The sequence below is a fragment of the Centruroides sculpturatus genome, unplaced genomic scaffold (genome assembly GCF_000671375.1).
Source record: "Centruroides sculpturatus isolate CEXI.00-Female unplaced genomic scaffold, Cexi_2.0 scaffold789, whole genome shotgun sequence".
Lineage (NCBI taxonomy): Eukaryota > Metazoa > Arthropoda > Arachnida > Scorpiones > Buthidae > Centruroides > Centruroides sculpturatus.
The window spans coordinates 216,775-241,312 of record NW_019385116.1 but is presented as its reverse complement, the minus strand read 5'-3'; the positions used below and the strand labels follow the sequence as shown (position 1 = coordinate 241,312).

The following is a 24,538-nucleotide window of genomic DNA, read 5'->3' as shown; positions in this document are numbered from 1 at the left end:
TTTATTAACAATAAAAAAAACGCCTTTTAAAAAGTTTTTAAAAATGTTTTTAATAAAATAAATATAATAATAAACACGAAAGAAAATAATAATGATAATAATAGTAATATTAAAGATGTTGTTTATTTCATGATCAACAACAATCAAAAACTGACCGTTTCCATCCGAAACTCACCTTTCCTATGACGTCACACAAGATTTGCGCTTGTAGACGGTACTTTGATTTTCGCCATTTTCTATTTACCTTAACCTAAAAATTTATATTTTTTATGTTATATCGTCAATAGATAACATTAAATAACTCGGCGGAAATCCGCGCTTTTGACTCATCGTCCTGCGTGATTTCATTTCTCTCGTGCGTAACGTCATACAGCTAGGCACTATGTGCGGAAAAATACATAGTGCCGAGGGTGTGATGAGTCAGTGCCGACAGTTCATCGCTGGAGTTGAGCTGGGTGCAGTTGTGTGGTTTTGGTGCAGTTATTTCCTTAGCTTTAACAAACGTTTGTTAACTTAACATACAACATGTGGGATCGGAGAAGGATAGGAAGGTTCTTAGGACTGTTTCTAACAGGTAAATTTAAGTTTTTGTATACTTTAAACTGCAGCGGTTACCGTATATATAATATACACATACATATATATATATATATATATACATGTATATACATTTCGTGGTAGTAACTTACATTACCAGCAGCAGGTATGAAAACTGCTATCTTTTTTTGTTTTCTTATCAGCGCGATCGAGTTCTTTGTAAAGATACAAAGCAAAAGAAGCGTTAAACTTACCTCAACTTAAAATGACATTTTGTCCCGATATGTCACAAAATATGTTACAGGATAGATAACTCAGACAGCGCTTGTGGCCGAGGGAATTTATTTATTCACGCGCCACAAAACCGGCTCCCACACAACATATATATATATACGTATATATAAATATATGTGTATATAAATATTATGTAATACTTTATTCCTAAATATTTGTTTATGAGTGTATTTAATTCACTAGAGTAACATTAATTTATTAGTATTTAAGCGAACAGATGTCTAACTCAGTATCTACTNGTAAAAGTCTTCCTTTTATTTTATTCATTATTATATATCTTAATAGATGTTATGAGATAAAATTTTATATTCTTTTTTTTAAAGATAAAATTAGACTTTATTTTGAATAAAATTTAAAAAAATATATATAAAATATTTTTATAAAATTTAGGGCAATACACTGTACTGGATAAACGCCAAGTAAAAAAGTTAAAAAAGAATTTTTAAACGATGTTATATTAAAGTTAAATTTAATCTGAATAACATTATATTAAAATGATTAAGTTTAATTTGTGTTAAATATTATTTTAAACGAAAAAATGTATATTATTATCTGATTTAATAAAATTCTAAAATTACAAATTAGTTACGGGGTTTATTAATATATATTTTTAAAATATATTTAAAAGAAATAATTGAGTTTTATATACCGGGGTAGCCCAAAAGTCAGTTATCCATTGTAATGGCTAAATTATTGTCTTATTCAAATACTTTATTTTTTTTGTGAAAGAACACGGTTTAATACGACTCATGTTCGAAATCAGAAATTCGGTTAACCGACTTTTGGACCATCCTACGTACTTAAATTTATTAAAATAACAATTATATTTTTAGATATTTATTAATAAATATGTATGTATAAAAATAATTGTTGTTGTTAAATAAAATCGGATTATTAATGATCATTTATTTTAAAAATTTGAAAATTTTATTTGCTCTTAATTCTTATCTAACAATGTATGTAATCTTATCAACTGAATATGACTATAAAAGATAATATGTTGAAATAATACCTTTAAACTCCATAAAATTAATTTTAGAAATTAAAAAAGTTAAGTGGAATATACCTCAAAATTATTCAAAAATTCATATTTACTCGAAAAGAAGTGTAATAATATTAATTTATATCAATAAGAGAATAATTTTTTCTATCATTGGTATATCTTTAAATATTTTTTAAATAAATATAAATGATTTTAAGAAAATAATAATTTAATTTTTTAAAGAGATGCAAGCAAAATTTAAAAAAAAAAACAAATGGTGTTGAGCGTTAAGATATCGAATGCCATAAAAATTCCGTTTTTAATGGTGCTTCCTTTCAACCTTTCACCCGCACGTGACCGCGCGTTTGCTTCATTAATTAAAGTGTTCTTTTTTTTTGAGGGGTTTACTTGTTAGTTACTCGACTCCGATATCTTGGACTGCACAAACAGCTGACGTCAGCTGGTCCGAGTTTTGAAAAGCCAAAAGCACTACGTGAAATCCATATCATTTAATACAGGAATACATTAGAAAATGATTATTTTATACGGGGGTTTCATTTTCCACCTTACTTAATTCCCTGTTTAATTATAATGGAGAGCCACCTGTAGATTTTGCAAGGAGCAATTTTGATTTTTATTTAGTTTTTTTTTTTGTTTTGTAACGGAACTTTTGATGAAAACACACGAGTCACAGCTGCGACTAATAACTTGGAACGGTTATGTATCAATGCGCGTCCTTTTCTAGTGGATCATCAGTCGCTTCCATTGCCATGGTAACGCTCGTTTTGTTCTCATTCGTTCTGCTTCCCCATCCTATGTGAGCTTCGTGCGTGGAATGGTTACAGCCGTTGTCGGTTTAAAATTCATTTCTTCCATGCGATGCTTTCTTTCTTTTTTCTTCTTCCCCCTTCTTCTGCTTTTCTTCTTCCCCCTCATTTCGAAAACGGAAGCTCCTTGATCGTGACGTAGTTACCGGAAATGGTACATTCATTTTACTTCGTTTACCGTATCTGCGAGCTTCTTTTTTCCTGTAAGTGATCTTTTCACCTTTTCTCTTTAACCAACTCTTGACACTTGTCTCAATCAAAGAAAATGTAGAAAGAAAAAGATATATAACAAGTTATATTTTCTAATTTTTTTGAAAGTATTACTTTTCTCTCTCTTATCTTATTTCGAGTTTGTAATATTTAGAAGTTTAAACAAGGTCATTGATGTAACCTTAGGTAAAACAGTTCTGTACATCGACGCCAGGGGGCATTGTGCGAACTTCCTCTTCGACAATGATCTAGTGGAGACTACACCCCGCGTTTATACACTTACTTGTAAATTCAAAAAAATTCTATATAAGTTACGTTTATGCGGGTAGAAAGATAAAATGCCCAAGTGTTTTGTAACGTAATCAATAAATATTTTGGAGTTCGTACCATTTTCTTATGTTCAGTCGATGTTTCAAGATTTTTTCCCATTTCTCGCACAAGATTTCTTCGAAATGTATTAAAATTGTTTAGGTTTTATTTTATATTATTTCTCTCTTCGTATAAGAAAATGATTTACATAAAACTTTAAAGGACAAAAAAAAATATTTTAATAAAAATCAATCTTGTTGGTAGTGTGCCAAATGGATTGGTCTTTCTATACTAAAGTTTGTAATTTGTTTTCTCTATGTTGAGATAATGACCAAAGAGACAAATTTTCTTTCTAATTGTAATTTTTTTAAAATTAAATTTCCATTGTTTTAAACGAGCATTCGTAATATTTGAATACGATTTATTGCCAGAAGTCGTCTTTGCATATTTTCGTATATTACAACTGAAGAAAAATGAATATGTAAACAGAGTTGCAATATACAAAAATATGAAAAAATGTACATCTGTGTAACCGATGCAGTTTTTTTTATTTAGATAATAAGAAAAATATATAAAATGCCAAGTTATAAAACCGCTGTAAACGCAAGTTTCTATAAAAGAGTATTTACGAATCGTATTTTTGTATATTAAAGCTCTGATTAAATATTCATGTAATCAGAGCTGCAGTATACAAATATATTTATGTAACTACTAAAAGATTTTTTCCAATAATAAGAAAAACATGTGAAATGCATATAATGATGTCGCTGAGAATATAATTTTCCATAAATCTGCCTATACAAAACTGGGGAAAATATATATAGACCTATATATGTAACTAATAATTATTTTTTGTTTTAATAGTAAGAAAAATACCTTAAGTACCAACTTACGCAACTACTGCAAACTTAAATAACTTTCTATAAGATCAACGTGTTTACAAATCTGTTTGTCTTAGTATATTAACATTTTTTACTCCTCTCAAACTTGTTTTACACTTTACTGCCTTCTTAAGTAAATAATTCTTGAAAAATATTGAAAGACACGATAAACTGTGATGTCTGCTTGTCACTAATTTGGATTACATTTCCAGAAAGGATGATAAAAACATTGGCATCTTGTCATCTTTTCAAGATACATATTCATGTGTAAACTACTTACTTACCAAATGTAATCCTGTAGAATGTTTGCTTTGACTTGACGGAAAATATTGAATTTGGGATCAAATTTTACCATATATAAGGTTAATGCAACAAAAAATATTTTCTACCTTAACTCTATAACTTTCAAGCTAAAGGTCCAATACTTTATTGAATCACCCAAACCTGCATTATCCAATAAAGTGTCAACGTTTGCTACGCCATGTTGACTTTCATACTCTCCATAGAAAAACAATATATCCTGTCCGTAAAATTAGTTTTTTATAGAATATAGTTAACTTTATTAATTAATAAACTTTCTTAAAATGTAAGCTTTTTGGCGATGATTCAATTAATAAAAAAAGAGTTAACATATTTGGAAGAAATTCTTAATCATGAACAATGAGTCAGATTTTAAATTGATGAATAATAACCAGAAAAAATACTTTTTAATACAAAAATATTTATAAATAAATAAAAATTAAATTTTATTTTATTTATAAATTAAACATTTTATGTCTTTCTTTCATTAATTGAATTTTTATAGAAAACTCAAAAACTGTTTAGAATGGAGTCAATGTATTTTGTTAAAATTAAATAATTAAAGTTGAGTAATGTGCTAATGAGAAAAATTACAAAATAAAATGAATCATTTTAAAACTCAATATTTAATTAAGTAACAAAAATAAAACTATTAATTGGCAAAGAAAACATTTCATTTTATAATTCAACTTTATTTTTTCTTTCTTTATCAATAGACTATACATTATTTATTTTGTTAATTTTTAGTGCCAACATTTTGTCTATTTTATTTTTATTTATTTATTTATTTTTCTGAAAAGTGCATTAGTCCTAACTTTTTTTTTTTTTTTGAGAACATTAATTTCTAAACCATCAGCAACTTTCAATTGCTCTTATTTTAGGAGCTAACAGCAATTTACGGTTTAAAAATGGTTTAGAAATTAATGTTCTTCTTGCAATCAGAAATTTTATTATTTATAATAAATATTAATTTTATATTTAATACTCTACAATAATTTGATATTAAGATGGTTCTATTTTTATTTCAGTTTATTTAGTTATATTCATAGTGAACAAAATATATAAGAAACATTTCAATTTATTTTGTTAATTTTTAGAACCAAAACTAATTTTTTTCTTTTTTAGAAAACAGTAATTCTTACTTTTTAAGAACGTTAATTTGTAAACCATCAGCAATTTTCAATTGCTATTAGCGCCTAAACTAACAGCATTTGAAAATTGCTGATGGTTTAGAAAATTACTGTTCTTGCAGCCAAGAATTTTAAGTCAAGCCAAGAAAATTATAAATATTAAATTCTTTACTTAATACCTTATGATAATTTGATATCAAGATGCATTATTTTTATTTTTAATTAGTTTATTTCCTTATTTGCATAGTAAACAAAATGAAAACGAAACATTTTATTTTATATTTTGATTTATTTTTGTTAATTTTAAAGCTAAAACTTTGTCTATTTTGTTTTCAGCATTTTAGAAAAGGCATTTGTTTTTTATTTTTTTAAGAAAGAACATTAATTTCTAAACCATCAGCAATTTTAAACTAACAGCAGAAATTAATGTTCTTGCAATAAGGAATTTTATTACTTATAATAAATATTGTTATGAATATTAATCCTATACTTAATATCTTACAATAATTTGATATTAAAATAAAATTTTCTTAACTTAAAATATTTAAAAATGCAAAAAAAGTAATGATATTTTTCGTGTTGAATACATCTATGTACAGTACTGTATATATACATAATACCTGATATATGAAGCAGGTGTTAAATTATAATAAATTGTAATAGGTTAAACATTATCGTGCAATAATTTGCAAACAATATAATAGAATTACAAGCTGAGGTCATCTATATTCCATCAGATTATAGCACGAAATTGGAATTTTATAATTAATAAAAATTCAATCTGTGTCAATGTTAAAAGTAGTATATTATTATTATTATTATTATTATTGAAATGCTTATGGCCAAAATTTAATTTCTTCAAGGAAGAGTATTTTAAAATTAAATTTTTATTATTGGAATCGAATTAATTTTATTGGAATTCGGATAAATTTGCTTTATGAAATTTTCTTTCTGGTTAAAAGTTGTTTCCAGAACAACGTTTTAAGATGAATTGGTGTTTCGTCTGACTAGGATAACATATGGCAGGTGTACCGAAACACCAGGGAAAGCTAGGAATAAACACCTCCGGCTGATGTGTTGATAGGAAGAGGTCGAAAGTTCAGGAAATGGTTTAGATTCCCTACTATACTAACAACATGGATCGGGAGAAAAAAAAATTCTTACAGAACGATTTTTGGATGTTTTTTAGATCCTTCTAGCGAAGCATTTTTTATTTTTATAAAAAACGAAAAATTAATGATTAATTTAAGTACGGTTTTAAAATTCTAACACTACATTCAAGACAGGTAAAAATAAAATAAGTAAACGAAAAATTGTTTTTATTGTTTTTACTTTTTGGGAATATTTGTTCTTAATATAGAAATTCCAGCTTTAATGGAGGATTAGTTTTATACATATATATACAGGATAGTCTAAAAGTCAGTTACCACTGTAAAAACTAAAATACTGGCTTATTTAAATACTTAATTATTTACAAATTTCGCAAAAATTGATGTATTGCTTGCAAAGCTCGGTTAACTGTCTTCTGAGCCATATTTTAATTCGTTAAATACATTTAAAGTGCAAAAATTGCTTTAAATATTATAAAAAATTAAATTTAATAATGGAAAAATCGCTAGCATCAAAACACACAAGATAAAATCTTAAGAAGATTAATCACTGAAAAGAGCAATTTATCCTCTTTTATAGTAATTTTATCTATTGAATTAGGTTAAATAGAGCAAATTCATGAAATTAGATACCCGATTTTTTTTGTATAAAAACAAAAAAATTAATTTTTTTTAAGAAAGTATCTTTTCTGTATACTACCAAACGCTTAAACTTGCTTTTACATTGTCAATAACTTCTGGTTCTTATGGGAATCTTAAGGAAATAAAGTGAGGCAGATCGGTTCCCACCAAACTTCCACAAAGAAATCTTCCTGTCTTTTCTCCCTTCAGCTGCCATTGTTGAAAGACGGGTCAAGCTAAACTCCTTTCGGTTTGAAGCTTTAATATAAGCGGATTGATATCGAGTTTTTCGATATAGATCGATACTTTAAATTTCAATCAGAATCTAAAAACACTATATTTAATCTCTTAATAATATATTCAAGGAGTGTTTTCTTTTTTATAATTCTCTACGCGCATAAAGTCTTAGAAATAATATTGAATTTCTAGAAATAAAAGTGGGCATTACATCCTACCCTTATGTGTAGACTATTGTTTATTACCTCTAAAAAGTTACGCCTCAATTATATTAGTGGCACGACTGTAAGAAACTATAATATCTAAGAAAACAAAGATAAATTGTTTTTATACTTGGTTTCATTATCTACTATAGAAAAAGATAACATTTTATGTCTATGTTAGAGCTTGAAATCAAAATTGAGTAGGTTCTAGTATTGGGTTAAAAGGCTTTGATTGATTGTTTTAGAATTGAATTTATTCGCATAACATACTTCTAAAACTGCATTTTATTTCTCTTTGATATATTGTTTTTTTTCTTTAGAAGAGAAAGAAAATTTCTGTTCGAAAGAATAGGGGAATCGTTAAATCGAGATGCGTTATTTGTTTAAATTACCGGAAAATTGTAACGTTTCCGAGCAATTCTTAACATTCTATTCTTAAAAAATATACAGATTTTATTTTGGCATTTGTTAAAATCTCATTTTTTAAAGACTTTACAAATTCTGTTAAGTAATAAGATTTCAATCATATGAATTTTTTATTTTCTACTTTTTGTGGATGTGAATTTTGTTCGATTATTTTTTGAAGATGTTTTCCGGATCATAGCAACTTTTCTGAACAAGAAATTGAATAGAAACCGGCTGTGTCTGAAAATACCGGTTTGTAGTAAGGTCAAACCTATTTCATCTAACGTATAACATGTGACAGTGTTGGCGCAGTTTTCATCTAGTCACGATAGTTATTGAATGACGAATATATAAATACATAGTTTTTTTTTTAAATCAATTATTCTTTATAAAAAAAATCAAAATTTGTTTGAGATAGTTTCTTTTAAAACCGTTAAATTCATTTTTTTAAAAATTGATAAATCGTCCCACGTTTTCATACAAAGAGGTATTATTTATTGTTTCATACACAGTATACTATTAAAAAAAATCGTTTTTTTTTTTTTAAATAAAGGATTGTGTTATATTTAAAAATACATTTTAAGTATTTAGTTAAAAATTAAAAAAATAAATGTTAAATTATTTATTAAATACTTTTTACATTCCTTAAAATAAATAATAAAAGAATGCTTTTCCGTTATAATGAGTCATCAATTCATTTTACCAAAAGTAATGGTAAATAGAAATATACTGTATTTTTGGATTTTTATCAAATTATTTTGAGATATTTTGTATAAAAATGAATTAAAGGAAATCTCATTCTTTGTATTCAAACTTTAATTATTTATCAGATGAAGCTACTCTGCGAAAATTTATAATTGATTGTTAAGGAGTTTCACCAAAATTAGCAGTTCAAACGGAGGAGGAAAGAAACCACACCCCATCCCTCGCTTCCAGGCGGGTCGAACATCATTTACTATTAACTGATCATAATATTTTCTTTTGACATTAATAAATTGATCATTCAGATTAATAAAAAAATACACCAATCATCTCTTATATATGTAAAGGCTATATATATATATATACATACATATATATATAATTTTTAGAATGTTAAAAATGTCGACATTTGTAGAGAATCAATTCGAATTACTGGATGGAGTGAGTACCTTATCAGTATTAATTTTGCATGCTACAGTTCTCTTGATGTATTTATTATGGTACTTGACGTTGAAAAATTTATCTAGTAATATATAAAACGCTGTCAATACGTTTTCGAATAAGTTCTTGGATTAGTTTTTTTAGCAATGTATTAAATTTTTTAATATGAAAATGTATTCCTTTCGTCAAATAATAGAATAATTTTATTATACAATGTATGAAGCAAACTGTAATAAGGAATAGAAATATATTTCTTACGTCAGTTTTATGCAATGATTTTGTCGTACATAACAATTATCATTATGCCACAAATATCATACACCATGTGCAATTCTTGAAATAATGTTTTTGTCATATTTATAAGTTAACTTTTGAATACTAAATGATTTACAACATAATCGAATAGAGAGACGGATCAATATCGAAAATGAATTCAAATAAATACGTCTAGATATAGGTAAAATTCAAGGTCAAAGTTCGTATATATGTATTCACAAATACATTCCAGCTTGCGTACTGTAAATAAGTTGTTTTAAATGTAATCTACTTGCAAATAATTTTCTAATCAATGATAATAATGGAACTTTCCTAGTAATTAGCAAGAAAGTTCAAAGTTTTCTTTCTTGTGCACCACTTCTATTAAAATTTGATGTCATTTGGGAGATTCTCTCCCTCCTCTAGCTCTTCCTCGTTTGGCATTCTGTTAAATAGTTTCATTAGATAATAGGGAAGTTCGTACTTTAGAGTATTTCAGACATTAGAAATTAATTCAATGTTAAGAGCTTTCTCATTCTTTTCCACTTCTCATTCATTAGTCTAGATGTAAAGTTAAATACCACCACCGCAGGTAAATCATTTGTAAAGTAGATGGGTTTGTAAATGTGATACCATGATTTATAACATTAATGGTGTGTTATTTTTAAAGATATATTAATAGGGTGAATTAATAAAATGAATTTTGAGAAAATTTCAATGCCAGGCATTAATGCTGTTCAGAGTGACATAAGGTATATACTCTATATTACTATTGATCAAAATTATTGAGTTTATATCGTATTTTTTCTAAATTGATATATCTTTTATATAACGTAGATTTAAATTAAAAATGTTTTTAACTGTTCAGAATATGGTTAATAATGGTTCTTCTTAAGCATATCAAACTATAAAAAAAAATTTTATTATATGAAAATACAATTACTGTTTATTCCTCTATATTTGTTGGTGAAGCATTTAAAATGGAACAATCTTTTAAAATAAATTGAATTTAAAAAAAATGATATGAACACTGCAGAATCCACTGTCTTGTTAAGCTCCACTGCTAATTTGTCATTTAAAACAAGACATGTTTACTGATATTATTCTAAAGTTAGCTAATGACTACATTTGTTAGAATGTAACATGATAAAATGAGGAACATCCTGGTGGATATGTTGTAATGTCTCATTTCTTAGTCCTCATTTCTGCTTTTCCTTATTTGTCTTCCTAAAAATAACACTCTTTTCATTATAAAAATGAATTATTTTAAATAGTTGCCATTCATATTCCTGATAAATAAGTTTATATCTATAATAAAAAAAAACATTATTTATATAATAATTTAATGAAACACATGTTTATCATTTTCTTTGACATTCAAATATATTTGACATTAATTATTAATTTTGAATTCATATTTAGTAAATAAACACCTGTATTTATCTATTAAATAATAAAAATCTGTATTTAATAATAGCAGTTAAACACAAGTTTATTTTATTATTTTTATACTTAGTTCACTTTAGTAATGGTCCATTATATTCTATGTATATTACTTGGACTAACTGTACTTTGTAATTATGTATATACATAACTGAAATGTATAGTTAGTCTAATATAGAAAGTAGGATAAATACTGTACATAACAGGCTATATATTTCTCATATTTAATAGCTTCTAACAGAATTAATAACAACACATGAGATGTCATATGAAATGTTTCTATATAACTTTTGAAAGATTATATAAGAAGTCAGCACTGACAATGTTTTTAGTGGATAGTTGTATTTGTTGGCACTTCTGTAATGATGTTAAATTCATAATACATAATAGTAAGAAAGTCTCTTTCACGCCAGTCTATCAAGTCCAGAAAGCTAATTCAATTTTGAGCATGTGACCTGCTAGAATGACATTGTATAGTTCTCAGATTGCTGTGCTGCACAACTTCAGTTACAATACTGCTCAGCTTATCATTTGATCTTCAACTAATTCTCTTAAAGATTTGAATTTCTGTTGATTAAAAACTTTAGAAAAGATTTTTTCAGTTATGATTTGGATGATTAGAATTTACATTCTCCCAATATATTGTAATATTTTAAAAATTGAATTAAATAGTAAATATTACTATTTAATTCAATACCTGAAATAATATTCTTATAGTAAATAATATAAGAAAAATACCTGAAAATATACACATTAAATGTAATGTAGAAAAATAAATCTTCAGTTTTTATCATCATTTTTTAATTTTAACGTGTTATATCATGTTAAAATTAAACAAAATTTACTATTGGCTCTTACTGTTTATTCAATGTATATATAAACAAAAAAAAAAACAATTTAGATTCAATGTTATCTAAAACTTGTTTTTTCTTTTACAATTTCATTATTTCTTTAACTATTTCAATTATAATAAAATAAATTTTATAGATTATATTTTTGTTATGTATTGATAGATAAAACCATCAATATAATGTCCAAAAAAGATCTATTGCTTCCTATCTCTTCAATTTTTGGTGTCCACATCATATAGATAATTGGTAATATAGTGTTATGAAATTAGCTTTTTATACTGTTTATTGTCACATAAAAAATATTTTCTAAAATAATTTTGAATAAGGAAGACTTATTGAGGTCGAATTCTGTTTCTAAAAATTTTTTTTTTTTAAATAATTCGGAACAGAAGGATACAGAGTTTAATAGAAGGTAGATACCTCCAAACAATAACTTTTACGTGAAGAAAAATAAGTTTTTTTTTTCTTATGTGATTCAATGTTTCAGGAAATCAGAAAAAATCAGAAATGGATTGAGTAGAAAATACCTGTACCCTGTACTGTACCTGCAGATTGAAAAATATGTTTCGACACTTTCGAATTTGAATGTTTTCTATTTTATATCCTTTTCCCTTATTCAATGTTTGTATTCTTAGTGATAAAGCGAACAAATAAATTTTTTAAATTCTAAAAACAACAAATAAAAATATATGAATAATGTAAAGAATTCATTGTAGTGAAGCCAAACTTACAATTCCGTTTACATTCAGATTTGTTAAAGTGGTATTTTATAATACGTAACGTTAACAGTTATGGGAAATAGGCATAATTAAATATAATTGAGCACATGGAAGATAACTCTGCCATAAACCAATCTTCGATATTATCAGAGAATTTCCTAAAGTAAGTTGGACTAGATGGCTGCATCCATTTGGATCTTTTCCAAAATTATCAGATTCGTTTATTTACTAGAGATAATAAGAAAATAAAATAATATTTCCTAAGTGTTTCTAGATAAATAACAGTATGGTAATTTATATATTGATTTATAAAAGAAATAATATAATTTAGAAGCTATGTAACAATAAATATAACTTGATGTTTACTTGTTTGTATGGTCTAGTAAAATAAATTTTTTAATCGTTTTTAAAGGCGTTTTTTCATTCATAAAACTAAATTGAACTACTAATTAATGGATGAATCATTAGTTAATGATTTAATAATAACTATAACAAGTGAAATTTTATAAATTAATTTCATAACTGTCATTGAAGGTATTATATAACCGTATAGGAATATTTTATTTACACCATTCAGTCTAGTGAATTTAACAGTACAATATGGAAGTTATGCAATAGTTCAATAGAAGCTGTAAAATATTACAAACTTCTTGTGCAATATGGAATTGTTTTCAATAAGTAATTAATAAATAATTTTACTAAATTATTAAGTGTCATATATTATTTATTAAATAAAATATTATCTAAAAATTCAGATTGGACTGTGTACGGAATGTTCTGTGATGTTTTTTATAGTGATATATACTTATTATCATTCTTGTTGTTTTCATAACAAAATAACAAGAATATGTTCAGTAATGACGTTTTCAGGCGTTTGTTTAGTGATATGTGTAATTTTTATTACAGAATATATCGATTTAAAGAAGATTTTTACATGATCTTTACATAAGCCAGCTGATGGCATAACGTTAATACCTATCATTCTTTAATAATTATATATAGTCAAACAAAGTTATCTCCTAAGTCGAGTTAATTTATAACACCTTCGTCATTTATCCAAACTTCAGACACGATAATGGCTTAGGTATAACAGGTAGGAATCGATTTTCATGTGATATTCATTTATATTTTTGTCACTCGTCTATCGAAAAGTAAGTTTATGTGTCGAGTTATCAGTTAGATAAGAGTAAAATTTAAAAAAAGAAAGAAAGGAATTTTGTGTGTTTGGAATACGTTTTTGATCATTTTCACAAATTTTCATTTAAGCATTTTTGTAAATTCCCACGGTTTTCCATCATTTAAAGACCGTTAACAATGCGATCATCATTACGTTGAAGTTGGGCTGTTATACCGGACAAAATGTTGGAAAATTGCAGATTTAGATAACACAATGGCTTTTGTCACTGCAACTTTATTGATTACAAGAATTAGTGCGAGCGGTAACGGTATAATCGATTTTTATATCCCTTAATGTAAACATTTGACGTCATTTTTACGTCATTACTTTTAAAATTGTTTAGCTTCTTTATTTGAAAAAAGTAATGTTTAGCTAGATAACATTGAAAGAAAATCCTCTCGTGGATCTGTTTGTACATTTCCTTACTACTTTTTGTGTTGCCATAGGTATAATCCACATGTAAATAAACTCTACAATGAAGCGAGAGCAGCAGCTGTTAAATGCTAAAATTCTATCAAAAAGTTATTCTTTTCAGTTACTTTTTCCTAGATAGATAAATAATTACTGTTAGTTATAATATAGAAAGTAATTTAAAATAAAACACCTTCAGGAAGAGGAGGGATAAAGGAGGAAGAAGCAGCTGCAGCCTACACTCAATTCAGTTAAAGTAAATAAACTATAATGATCTTGATGAGACTAATAAATAAAAATTCCACCTACAGATAGAATTTTTGATACATAATTGAAATTTTGTGACAATTTTCATTCTTCCGTCCCCTTTAATAGGCGAAAAAATCTATTTATAAACCCTAACTTGTTTAAATATAACCGAGTATTACGTGAGTCGAAACGTAAAGAGTGCTTATTTAAATAAAATGAAATTACAAAATTATGCAAATTTCCATATTCTTTTTTTTTTAATATAAACATTCTAGTTAATGATTTAAATGATTTTCAGCGAGTATTTAATTATTTCACTAAAAATTTTTTTTGTCGTTTAGAGAGCTAAAAATACCATTCTTTGAAATATGATTGATTAAAGTACTTAAGAATTTTTTTAGAAAATATAAAATTAAATTCATGACATTTTAAAATATGTAAAATAAATTGTGTTCTTATTGTTGTTTTCTTATCTAACTCTCCATTAAGTCTTTCTGATGACGTCTTTCTGTTGTTTAGGTGCATCTAACTGCCTAATTCAATCTTCATAGCCTGCACTTCCTGCTTTGAATGAAACAGGAAATGCATTTGGCTAACAATCGAATCTCCAAAGTTCTTGATTGCAACAAAATAGAAGATAAAACTGGATTCAGTTCCACAGATTTAAAAGAAGATCGCGTGGTTTATTGATGCACTTTTTGAGATTTACTTTCAACCAATTCGAATTTCACTTAAATAAAAAAAATATATATATATATATATATATGAAAAATGGCCCTCATTTTTTATTCTATTTTCTCTAATTTCGTTTTTAGAAAAGGAGTGATAGCATTTTGTCACGTATCTACTTTCGAATTTAAAGATTTAGCTTCAGGTGTCAAAGACTATTGAAGGTCATTCTGGATTGGGTGTGGCTTGCAGTATATGTCCAGCACAACCTCTATCGTTGAAAGGTGTGATGGGTTTGACCCACGATATTACTTAGAAATGGGCTTAAATTAATCCATACCATCCAGAAATTTCATTAAATATAGGAAAAAAAAAGACATGAATTCGTGTTGTCCATTAATTGCCATAGGAAATGTTACGAGTGTAATAGTTTTATTCTTGCTCTAGATCATGCTAAGTGCCATATTATGGCATTAAACGAATCACGCAAAGTATACGAGATGACATCAATTTTTCTTTAATTTTATTTTTATTTTTCCAATTTTTAGATTGTGTATATTGTTCTCGAACGTGATGAGTAAACATTGTAAGGTATGACCATTTGACATTTTCACTATCCTTAGATGTATAATAAATGCCTTTAACTATTCAATCAGATAAAGTTCGATCGAATTTTAGATTAATGGAGGTGTGTAAACGTACACAACAACGTGTAATTTGCTATATCCAGAAATGAATAATAGATCATTATTATTGTCAAATTTAATCGAATTTACGATCTTGGATAATAGCAATAATAGTAAATATAGCTATCGTAGAACTATTAAAGTCATTGAATTTTCCATATTTGTTCCTTGTCGTATATTTATAAAGCATTGGACCGTAAGAAAGCAGTTTAAAAAATTATAATATTAATGTTTATTCCTTTCAAGTATTACAGAAACTATTTTTTTTTTAAAAGATTTGTTTGTTGTAAGCTCCAGAGATTTATTTTATGTGATGTAAAGACAATGAATAATTCATAGTTCAATAGAAGCTGTAAAATATTACAAACTTCTTGTGCAATATGGAATTGTTTTCAATAAGTAATTAATAAATAATTTTACTAAATTATTAAGTGTCATATATTATTTATTAAATAAAATATTATCTAAAAATTCAGATTGGACTGTGTACGGAATGTTCTGTGATGTTTTTTATAGTGATATATACTTATTATCATTCTTGTTGTTTTCATAACAAAATAACAAGAATATGTTCAGTAATGACGTTTTCAGGCGTTTGTTTAGTGATATGTGTAATTTTTATTACAGAATTTTAAAATGAAAATAATTAATTTAATTTCTAGAAAGTAAAATAAATGATTATAACTTAAAAAAAACATTTCAAGTTAAAATGAAATTACTGCAATTAATCACGAAGATAAATTACCGATTGTTGAAAGATCTCAATTATATTTGAAAATTAATCTCGATTATATTATTTATATTTTTAGATGTGGAAGTATTTAGAGTTAAATTTATATCCTGGCAAGCAGAATTTAACGTAAGTGGTGGGATAGGGGTAGAGTCGTGCAAGCGATTTAGCGCTCGATAAAGGTTTGATTGTGGTGAGATGGCAACACGGATACCCGAGCCCACCTGTGTATCGAGTCCCGTTTCTCACGGATCTGCTCCCCAACGTAGTCCCCGCTAAGGTCTCACGCGACCTTGACATCCTTGTCGGTTGGATCACGTGAGAAAGCAGCTGCTTTCGCCCGTAGAGCCGAAACTTTTGGCACAGGACGATGAACTCGTCTGGGTATAGCTAATTCGTCGAGTTGAACGAGCTTCGTTGCACGCTCCACCAAATATGCATCCTCTTTCGACAGGTGTGATACTGTTGCTCTTTGATAAAGCTCACCTTTGCGCGCTTTACCAAAGAACATTGTACAGACGTACTAGATGCCACACCTGATGCTTCTGCAACGAAAAATAAGTAGTACGTTTGATCGCCGTAGTAAAAAGTCATAAAACCTCATCCAGGACTAGGTTTGATGAAGGATTTTTATTTTAAAAACGAGACTGGATCCATTTCTATATTCGTAAGTAAAGCTAGTGGGTGAAGAAACGTGATAGTTCCATTAGCATGCAGGTGCTTCGAATCCGGGTGCCTTCTTTTGTAGATGTAAAGTTATTACAAGACGTGGCCCCGCTTGGCTCCTTTGTTCTCGTAGTCGAGAAAGAGAGGAGGGGCACCGTTGGAGCGTGGCGTCGTTTCTCGAGCGGAAACGAGGCTGAGATGGGAGGAACGAACCAACTAAAGTCAACAACCCAAGTTTAAACGTAGAAATGATGTCGTTTAGATACGAGGTGTACTTTTAGACAATCCGCTTCTTGCACTTTTTTCTGGAAGTCTTAAAGCTGTTTTTTTGCTCCATTAAGCTATCTCGTTTTAATAAAGCCCCGTTCTAGAGGATGCTGTCTTTATGAAAGTCGACTGATATGTAATCTTAGTTAGCCTCGGGCCCGGAAATCCACTTTATAATAGTTGCTTTTATTTCTAGGGTATTGTCAATAGAAGCGCCGATGACCCAAAGCAACATCATTTGTCTTTCGTGGCCTAAATACGGCTCCATCCTATTGATGTCCATAATTTTATCTCTCGACATTTTCACCATTTTCCAATAATTTAGACATAAAAAACCGAAGAACTACAGAATATTTTCATTCGCCATTCTTCCTTCTTCGTATTTACCATTTTCCGCAACAATGAAATTTGAAGCAAAGTAAACAACTATTATAAAAATATACATATTATTTTTTGTTGGCATTAAATTTATTATATCACTACTTAAAATTCGCATAGCATTACAGTATTTTTTTTTTTTTGCTATTTCCGGAAGTGGATTTGGAACTTCCGGTCACGTGAAAGGAGATTCGATCCGTTGCACGCGCGAGAATATTTTTTTTCGCGTGTGTTGTATTTAGTAGAGAAAAAAGGCAATCTGTGATTTAAGGAACTGTCCCCTGCTTGACAGATGTTGTCGTCCACGTGTTCGTAATTCGAGACGACATTCATTTTCCTGTCACACACTGCAAATTTATCGTCCCGCTTTGCTTATAGTCATCATCGTCGTCATGGTAACAAGACCCTTTTTGAAAAGGGAGAAGCTAGCTGAAGAAATGGTCAACACAGCAAAAATCGCTAAGCTGAAAAAATTCTGAAATCGGTTATTGGTATAAAGTTAAACTATCGTTTCGAATTGCGAAATGAAGTTGTTTATTTCTTTTTGATGTATTTCCAGTTTCAATTTTCCATTTTCACAATGCAATCTAATACAAAAATAAATTGCCATTTACTGTGAATATTGAAAATTTTATTCTTTTATCATGTAAAAAAAATCCAGCTTTTTTAAGAATTCCATTATGATTCATCTGGAATCTTAAACATACAAAAACACCAAATATGTTTTAAATTTATGTAAATCTGTATATTTTTTTTAAAGATTTATGTTGAATTTTTCTGCAAACTAATAAATACAATGGACTCTAGATTTAGTGAACTCTCAATGTAAATAAACGATATACATAAAAGAATAGCAACGACCAGCAAAATCGTTCGCTATATTGAAGAGTATAGAGAGTTCCCTATATATGTTGGATTCTCCATATAATGGAACTCGCAAAGGACAGCTAAATCACTCACTATATACAAACAGAATAGCAAGGATCAACAACATTCACTATATCGGGTGATCACTATATCAAAGACTCCATTGTATTTAATTAAACTAATGGATGATTTTAATATTAGCAATCTACTATACGAAAATGAATAAATTATGATGATTTATAGACCATAAACTATCTATTTACGGCGATCTTTTAAGCTATTGAATATCTTTTTGATATTTTTAGAATAGAGGATGAAAGAAAAACAATTTGTTAATACACCGAGAGAGAGAGAGAGACTATTAATAATTACATAAAATATACCCTAACCCCTTTACAAAAATTCATTTTCATAATGTTTTCTTAGAATAAAACACTCACCAGGAAAATAACGATGATATTTTAATTATCTTAGACTACTTCTAAAAAGTTTCTATCATCTAAAAATAAAGAATGATGCATTGTTCAGAATCGATTCGAGGAGATTAAGCTTAAGGTTTTCTTTAGATCAGGAAAAATTATTTTCTTATTCTGCTTTTCTCGTATCTGCTTGCATACATCAAAATAATTCTTAGGCAATGTGCCTTGGTTTTTTTCTTGTAAAAACTTTTTAATTAAAATTAAAAAGTGTTCTCTTTTTCTTGTTCTTGGAAGCTTCTAGTTTTGATGAAACTAAACAACATATTTTAAAATTCTTCGTTTTAAAACTTTCTTAAAGTCTTCTATATTAAATAAACCGAAAATAGTTTTTATGCATAATTTTAGAAGCGACAAATTAACGTACAAAATTATTCAAAAGTAGTTTTTGTGCACCTGTTGGAAACGACAAATTGACGCGCAAAGGTTACTTAAAAATTGTTAAAAACGTAATTAAAAAATTTATGATTTTTTTCTTAAGTTTAAATTAATTATTTTTTAAATTTTTGATTTATAAATTTGTATTTTTTATGTCAAAACTATCATTTTCTTGATAGTTCTTTTTTTCAAGTATAACGTACTGTACATTACAGTAAAAAAGTTATTCAAAAACGATTTAAAGTCAAAAATTTTTTTAATTTAAATTATTATTATTATTATNAAATCTCTTGATTGTCAAGTATAAAAATAATTAATTAAATTTAGATCTAAAAATTATTCAAAAACTTAAAATTTTTTTGATATTTAGAGATAAAAAATATATATATATATAAATCCTATTCTGTAAATATTTAGAAAGATATATTTGTATACAACCTGAATTTTCAACGGGATAAAATTGGAATTTTACATTTTTTTCTTTTTTTTTATATAAATATATTTATACACACAGGCAGAAATATTTTATTTTGCAGAATATGTTACTATGATATATCAAGCATAAATCGCGCATCGCTACCTTACATATATAATATACTATCATCGGTTGTCAAGATTGTCACTTCTTGTAAACCAACTGAAGTATAAAATGGTGACCGAGCGAGAATCGAACTCGGGGTCATCCGCTGGATACGAGAAGCGAAGTAATTGGTCAACCGCTTCTTGAGTGACAAAATGTAGACAGAATTTAATTGGTCTAATTACTACTTTGCTAAAATTTACGTATATAATATATATTAACCCTATTACATACCACTTTAACCATATCTCGGGATCTTCAACACTTTCGATGGTATATCTCGAACCGCTTCTAATTCAGAAACATTCGATCAAAATTTAATTTTCTAGAACTATTCGAATTTATTTTTGGTACAAGCTTTGTGTAATGCTCGGTGCTTTATAACAATATTCGAGTGGGTTAAAAATAACGTGCCCACTAGATTTGGTTTATGAAAGTAGTAGCGAGGTTTTTAGACGATTTTCTGCTTTTTTAGATGAATTTTTTTTTGAAAATGCCTCTCCTCTTATTAAAAAGAGTCAGGTCTTTATAAGTATGATATAAAGAATGTAGTTAATGGTAGCTATAAAGAATAGCAGAACAGAAAGTGGGGGATTAGACAGAGGTATATGGCATGGCTATTGCAAATGAGCCATATTTCCTCTTTTTTGAATCTCCAAATTTAGCTTTTTTTTTTTTTTTTTTCGGTAAAATATAGTGTGTTAAACGTTCATAAATTATCATTTTAAAAATGCAAAGCGCATCATCTTATTCGTTAATATGGTAAATTTTATAAAGTCACGAAATAATCTTAAATATTTAAATTCTGAGGCAATTTAATTAAACCGAAATTCGATTCATTACTTGCTATGTTGAAGTTTCTTTTTTATTTTCGATTTAGAATCTTTTTATCTCCCGTATTCAATTATTTCAATGAAGTTGTAACCACTGCAATGTACTTTACCTCCTCCTCCTCCTCCTCCGATCATTTGAGCAAGAGCGATGATTGACACGCATTCTCTTTGCATTCCTCTTCATCAACTGAATTCCTTTCTTGACCCTTGCATTTCTTGAATTTTAGACGAATTATTTTCCAAGGAATCTTGTATCGTGGTTAATGAAATATTCGAACGGATCGATTGATCTATCTATCGATGAAAGCAATTTCGATAACGTAATATACCATAGCTACTACGGTATTTACCTTCAAAATCTTAAGAAAATATCTTAAAAGTTTCAAAATAACTAAATTTGATTTAAGAAAATATTCAAAACATTTTGTTTTGTAGTAAATGGTGGTGCTTCAAGACTCTAACTTAAAAAGTATAGTTGGCCGCCTAATTTTTATGCTTCTTTCTATTTTTATGTCCCATTTAATGATTAAATAAATAATGAAAAATACCATTATAAGTTCGATAATCGTTATAAGCGAATTCATATTTTATTCAACTAGACTAACTTTTAACACGAAATCCTACTTTTTATAGTTGTTAGAAAACAAAAAGATTAATTTAAAATTTTAATTTACTGACAAAGTATTTATTGAAAGAATAGCGGATATTCATAGTGAATACTCTCGCGACTATTTTAACCAATTTTGCGTAGAAAATTACTTAATTTTATTTAATTTAACAAATTTTGCATGCCGTGATTGTTGCATCGTCTCAGTTCTGGAAATCCGGAAGTATTTTGTTGAAAATCTCTTAAAATAACCAATGTGCAAAATAAATAAATAAAAGTTTATTTTATCAATTTCGACAACTTTCAAACACTAAACCTACCTGCCAGTGTGGAAACCTTCAAATATCTTACAGCTAACCACTAATCTAAAAACCTCAGCCATTCTCCGCAACTAACTACGATCTAACTATCTTTAGATACCCTACATAAATAACTGCCAGTCTTGAAACCCTGCAGAATTTTTTCTTCTACTAACTACTTCTACAGTTAACCAACCACCAATCTGACAAGCTTAAGTATCATTTACAACTAGCTGCCAATCTAGAAACCCTGAGGTATCTTCTACGCTAACCGCCAATCTGAAATCATAAAAATTGCGGCTAACCGTCAATCTAAAGACCTCCAACCTGCTGCAACTAACCGCCAAATTGAAAACTCCAGAAACTGCATCTAATCGCCAATCTGAAATCTTTAGATACTTCTTACAGTTAAGGCAGTCTGACAACTTTCAAGTCTCTTTGCAGGTAACTGTCAAACTGACAATCCTCATGTGAATTTTACAGATAGTCTACCTGAGAATCTGATTGGTTCCTACCTGACAATCATCATTCATGGTACCTTCGAGATAACTCACAATCAGAGCTAACAGTCTATTGGTTGGAAATTTTTAAAGCTTAAATATCTTCAGAATGTACTTATTTTTCACTGATTTTCATAAAGATATTTTCTATCTTAGAATAAAATGAATTTTGTACTAAACTTTATTTCCCTCTTTTTAATTAAAATATGTAAAACTTAACATGTTAAATGTCTATATTAAGATATTAATAGCTCATCATTCAATATAGATCCTTATTGACTTTATACATATATTGATACGAATTCAATTCACGTTATACAAATATCTTTTGAATTGATATAGATTCTAGCAAATCTTCAGAATCGGTTAAACAAATACGAGTAAATAAACAATTCTGCTGAAGAAGATATATTGAGAAGTCAACTATGAAAAGATTTTACATCAACACTCAGGGAAAAAAACTATTTTTTTTTTAAATAAAAATTAGAAAATTTGAGTGTTATAATTGATCTGGATGTTCTGTTTGTTGTTTTTAAATAAGAAATAAAAGGAAAAAAGGTCCTAGCTACTGGAATAATCGTTCTATAAGCTGACAAGTCATTTCCTCGGAGGATTTACACCAATTAAGAATGGCCATTGAGGTTGTCCTTAATCCGAAAGAGGTAAAACCAAAGCTTTCGATTGATATTATGTTGCTAGGCATTTTTTTTTATTTTCTGTTCTGAAATCCGTGCGCATCATATTTTTAAACGTTTTCTTTTTTAATAAAAACAAATATATCTTTGTTTTTATTAACAGAAACGTTTTTAAATTAAAACAGAAGCGTTCATTACTCAGACGTATAACTTTGTCTTAAAAGTTTAATTACAAAGAATATGAAAAGCGATACCTTAAGAAGTCTTTATAATATCTTTTAGATAATGGTGTAGTCATTTCCGGTCTGATTCTTTCTTCCGTTAGTTGACGTCACGAAACTTTTGCCTTCATACAATACTACACAATTTAATTAACACCCGGTAATTGTGTAGACTTTTGTGCTCTTTATAGAAATGACGGCATCGTGATGTCATCTTTAGCTAAGTTTTCTTTTTATTGGATACCATAATTATCAGTTTTTTAAGTCATATTTTTAGCGTGACGACTGAAACTTTTACTATACTTAATTAAGTATTTGACTCACCATATTTTCATTCAATTGTTTAAATGTAGGTTTATACGCTATTTAATGTTGTAAAAAGCATAAAAACTATTTAAGTTACTCGATTTATTCTTTATTTTATTTTAATTTTTAAACAAAAAGAAAATTAAATATTTGATATCTGGAAATAATATTATTATGATATTGAAGCAAAATTTCTCAATATATTCGCTATTTTCAACGGTACAGGTATAAAAAGTAAGCTATGGTCTTTGACACTGCAAGACAATTGAGAGATTGCCTGTCTGACAACCAACTTTAATTAACTATTTGAATGACCAATGACCATTTTTACTCATTCACTCGTTTAAATATAGGGTTTTATACTGTTTTTAAGGTCGTAAAAAACAAGAAAATTATTTAATTTACTCGATTTATTCCTTATTTTAATTTTTAAATGAAAAGACAGAATGATAAAATACTTGCTACTCAGCAATAATACAGTTATGATATTGATAGTAAAGCAAAATGCCTCAAGCAGTTATTAAAATTGATTGCTAAAGATAGTCTTTCAGCAAGTTACAGTAAGTATATTCGTTATTTCCACGGAGACATACGTATGAAAAGAAAGCTATGGGCTATGAAAGTGCATGACCATTGAGAAATTGCTTGTCAGACAACCAACCTACTTTGGAGATTGGTTAAGAATTGAACTTAGTTAAGTGCCGAATTCCCAGCTTTGTTCGAATTGTATCTCTTTTGAATAATAAAGCCAGGAAGGAAAAATAAGAGGCTTAGAAACAGCAAAAAGTTTGGCTTCAACAGAAGTAATATTAACTAAACATGATAATGAAATGGAACTACTCCAGGGATTATCTATAACTTCAATACACGTATTATTTGATATGGTATTTAACTAAAATATTAATTAGTATCAGTAATTTAAATAACGTGAAGTGAGGTGTAAAAGTTTTAATTTATTGAAGCATTTTAAATCAAATATTATGCTTCGTTGAGTTACTAAAAGATTGATTTTTGATGAAATTTATTTATTTCATAATTTTATATTTCTAAATATAATATATATATATATAAACTCTTTTTTAGGAAAATTAATTATATAAAACTGTTATCGGAATTTTAAAAATTTTATCAGAAATTTTACTAATTA

The 24,538-nt window shown here is 27.7% G+C and overlaps 1 protein-coding gene across 1 annotated transcript in view; it reads left to right on the top strand.

Annotated features, from left to right (window-relative positions):
- The first annotated feature begins 415 nt into the window (after positions 1–415).
- Positions 416–24,538, top strand: part of LOC111634998 (fasciclin-2-like) — a 220,431-nt gene continuing 196,308 nt past the window's right edge. The window contains exon 1 of the mRNA XM_023379842.1: positions 416–574. Within this exon, the coding sequence (XP_023235610.1) occupies positions 526–574 (49 nt within the window). The 5' untranslated portion in view covers positions 416–525. The remainder of the gene's footprint in view (positions 575–24,538) is intronic.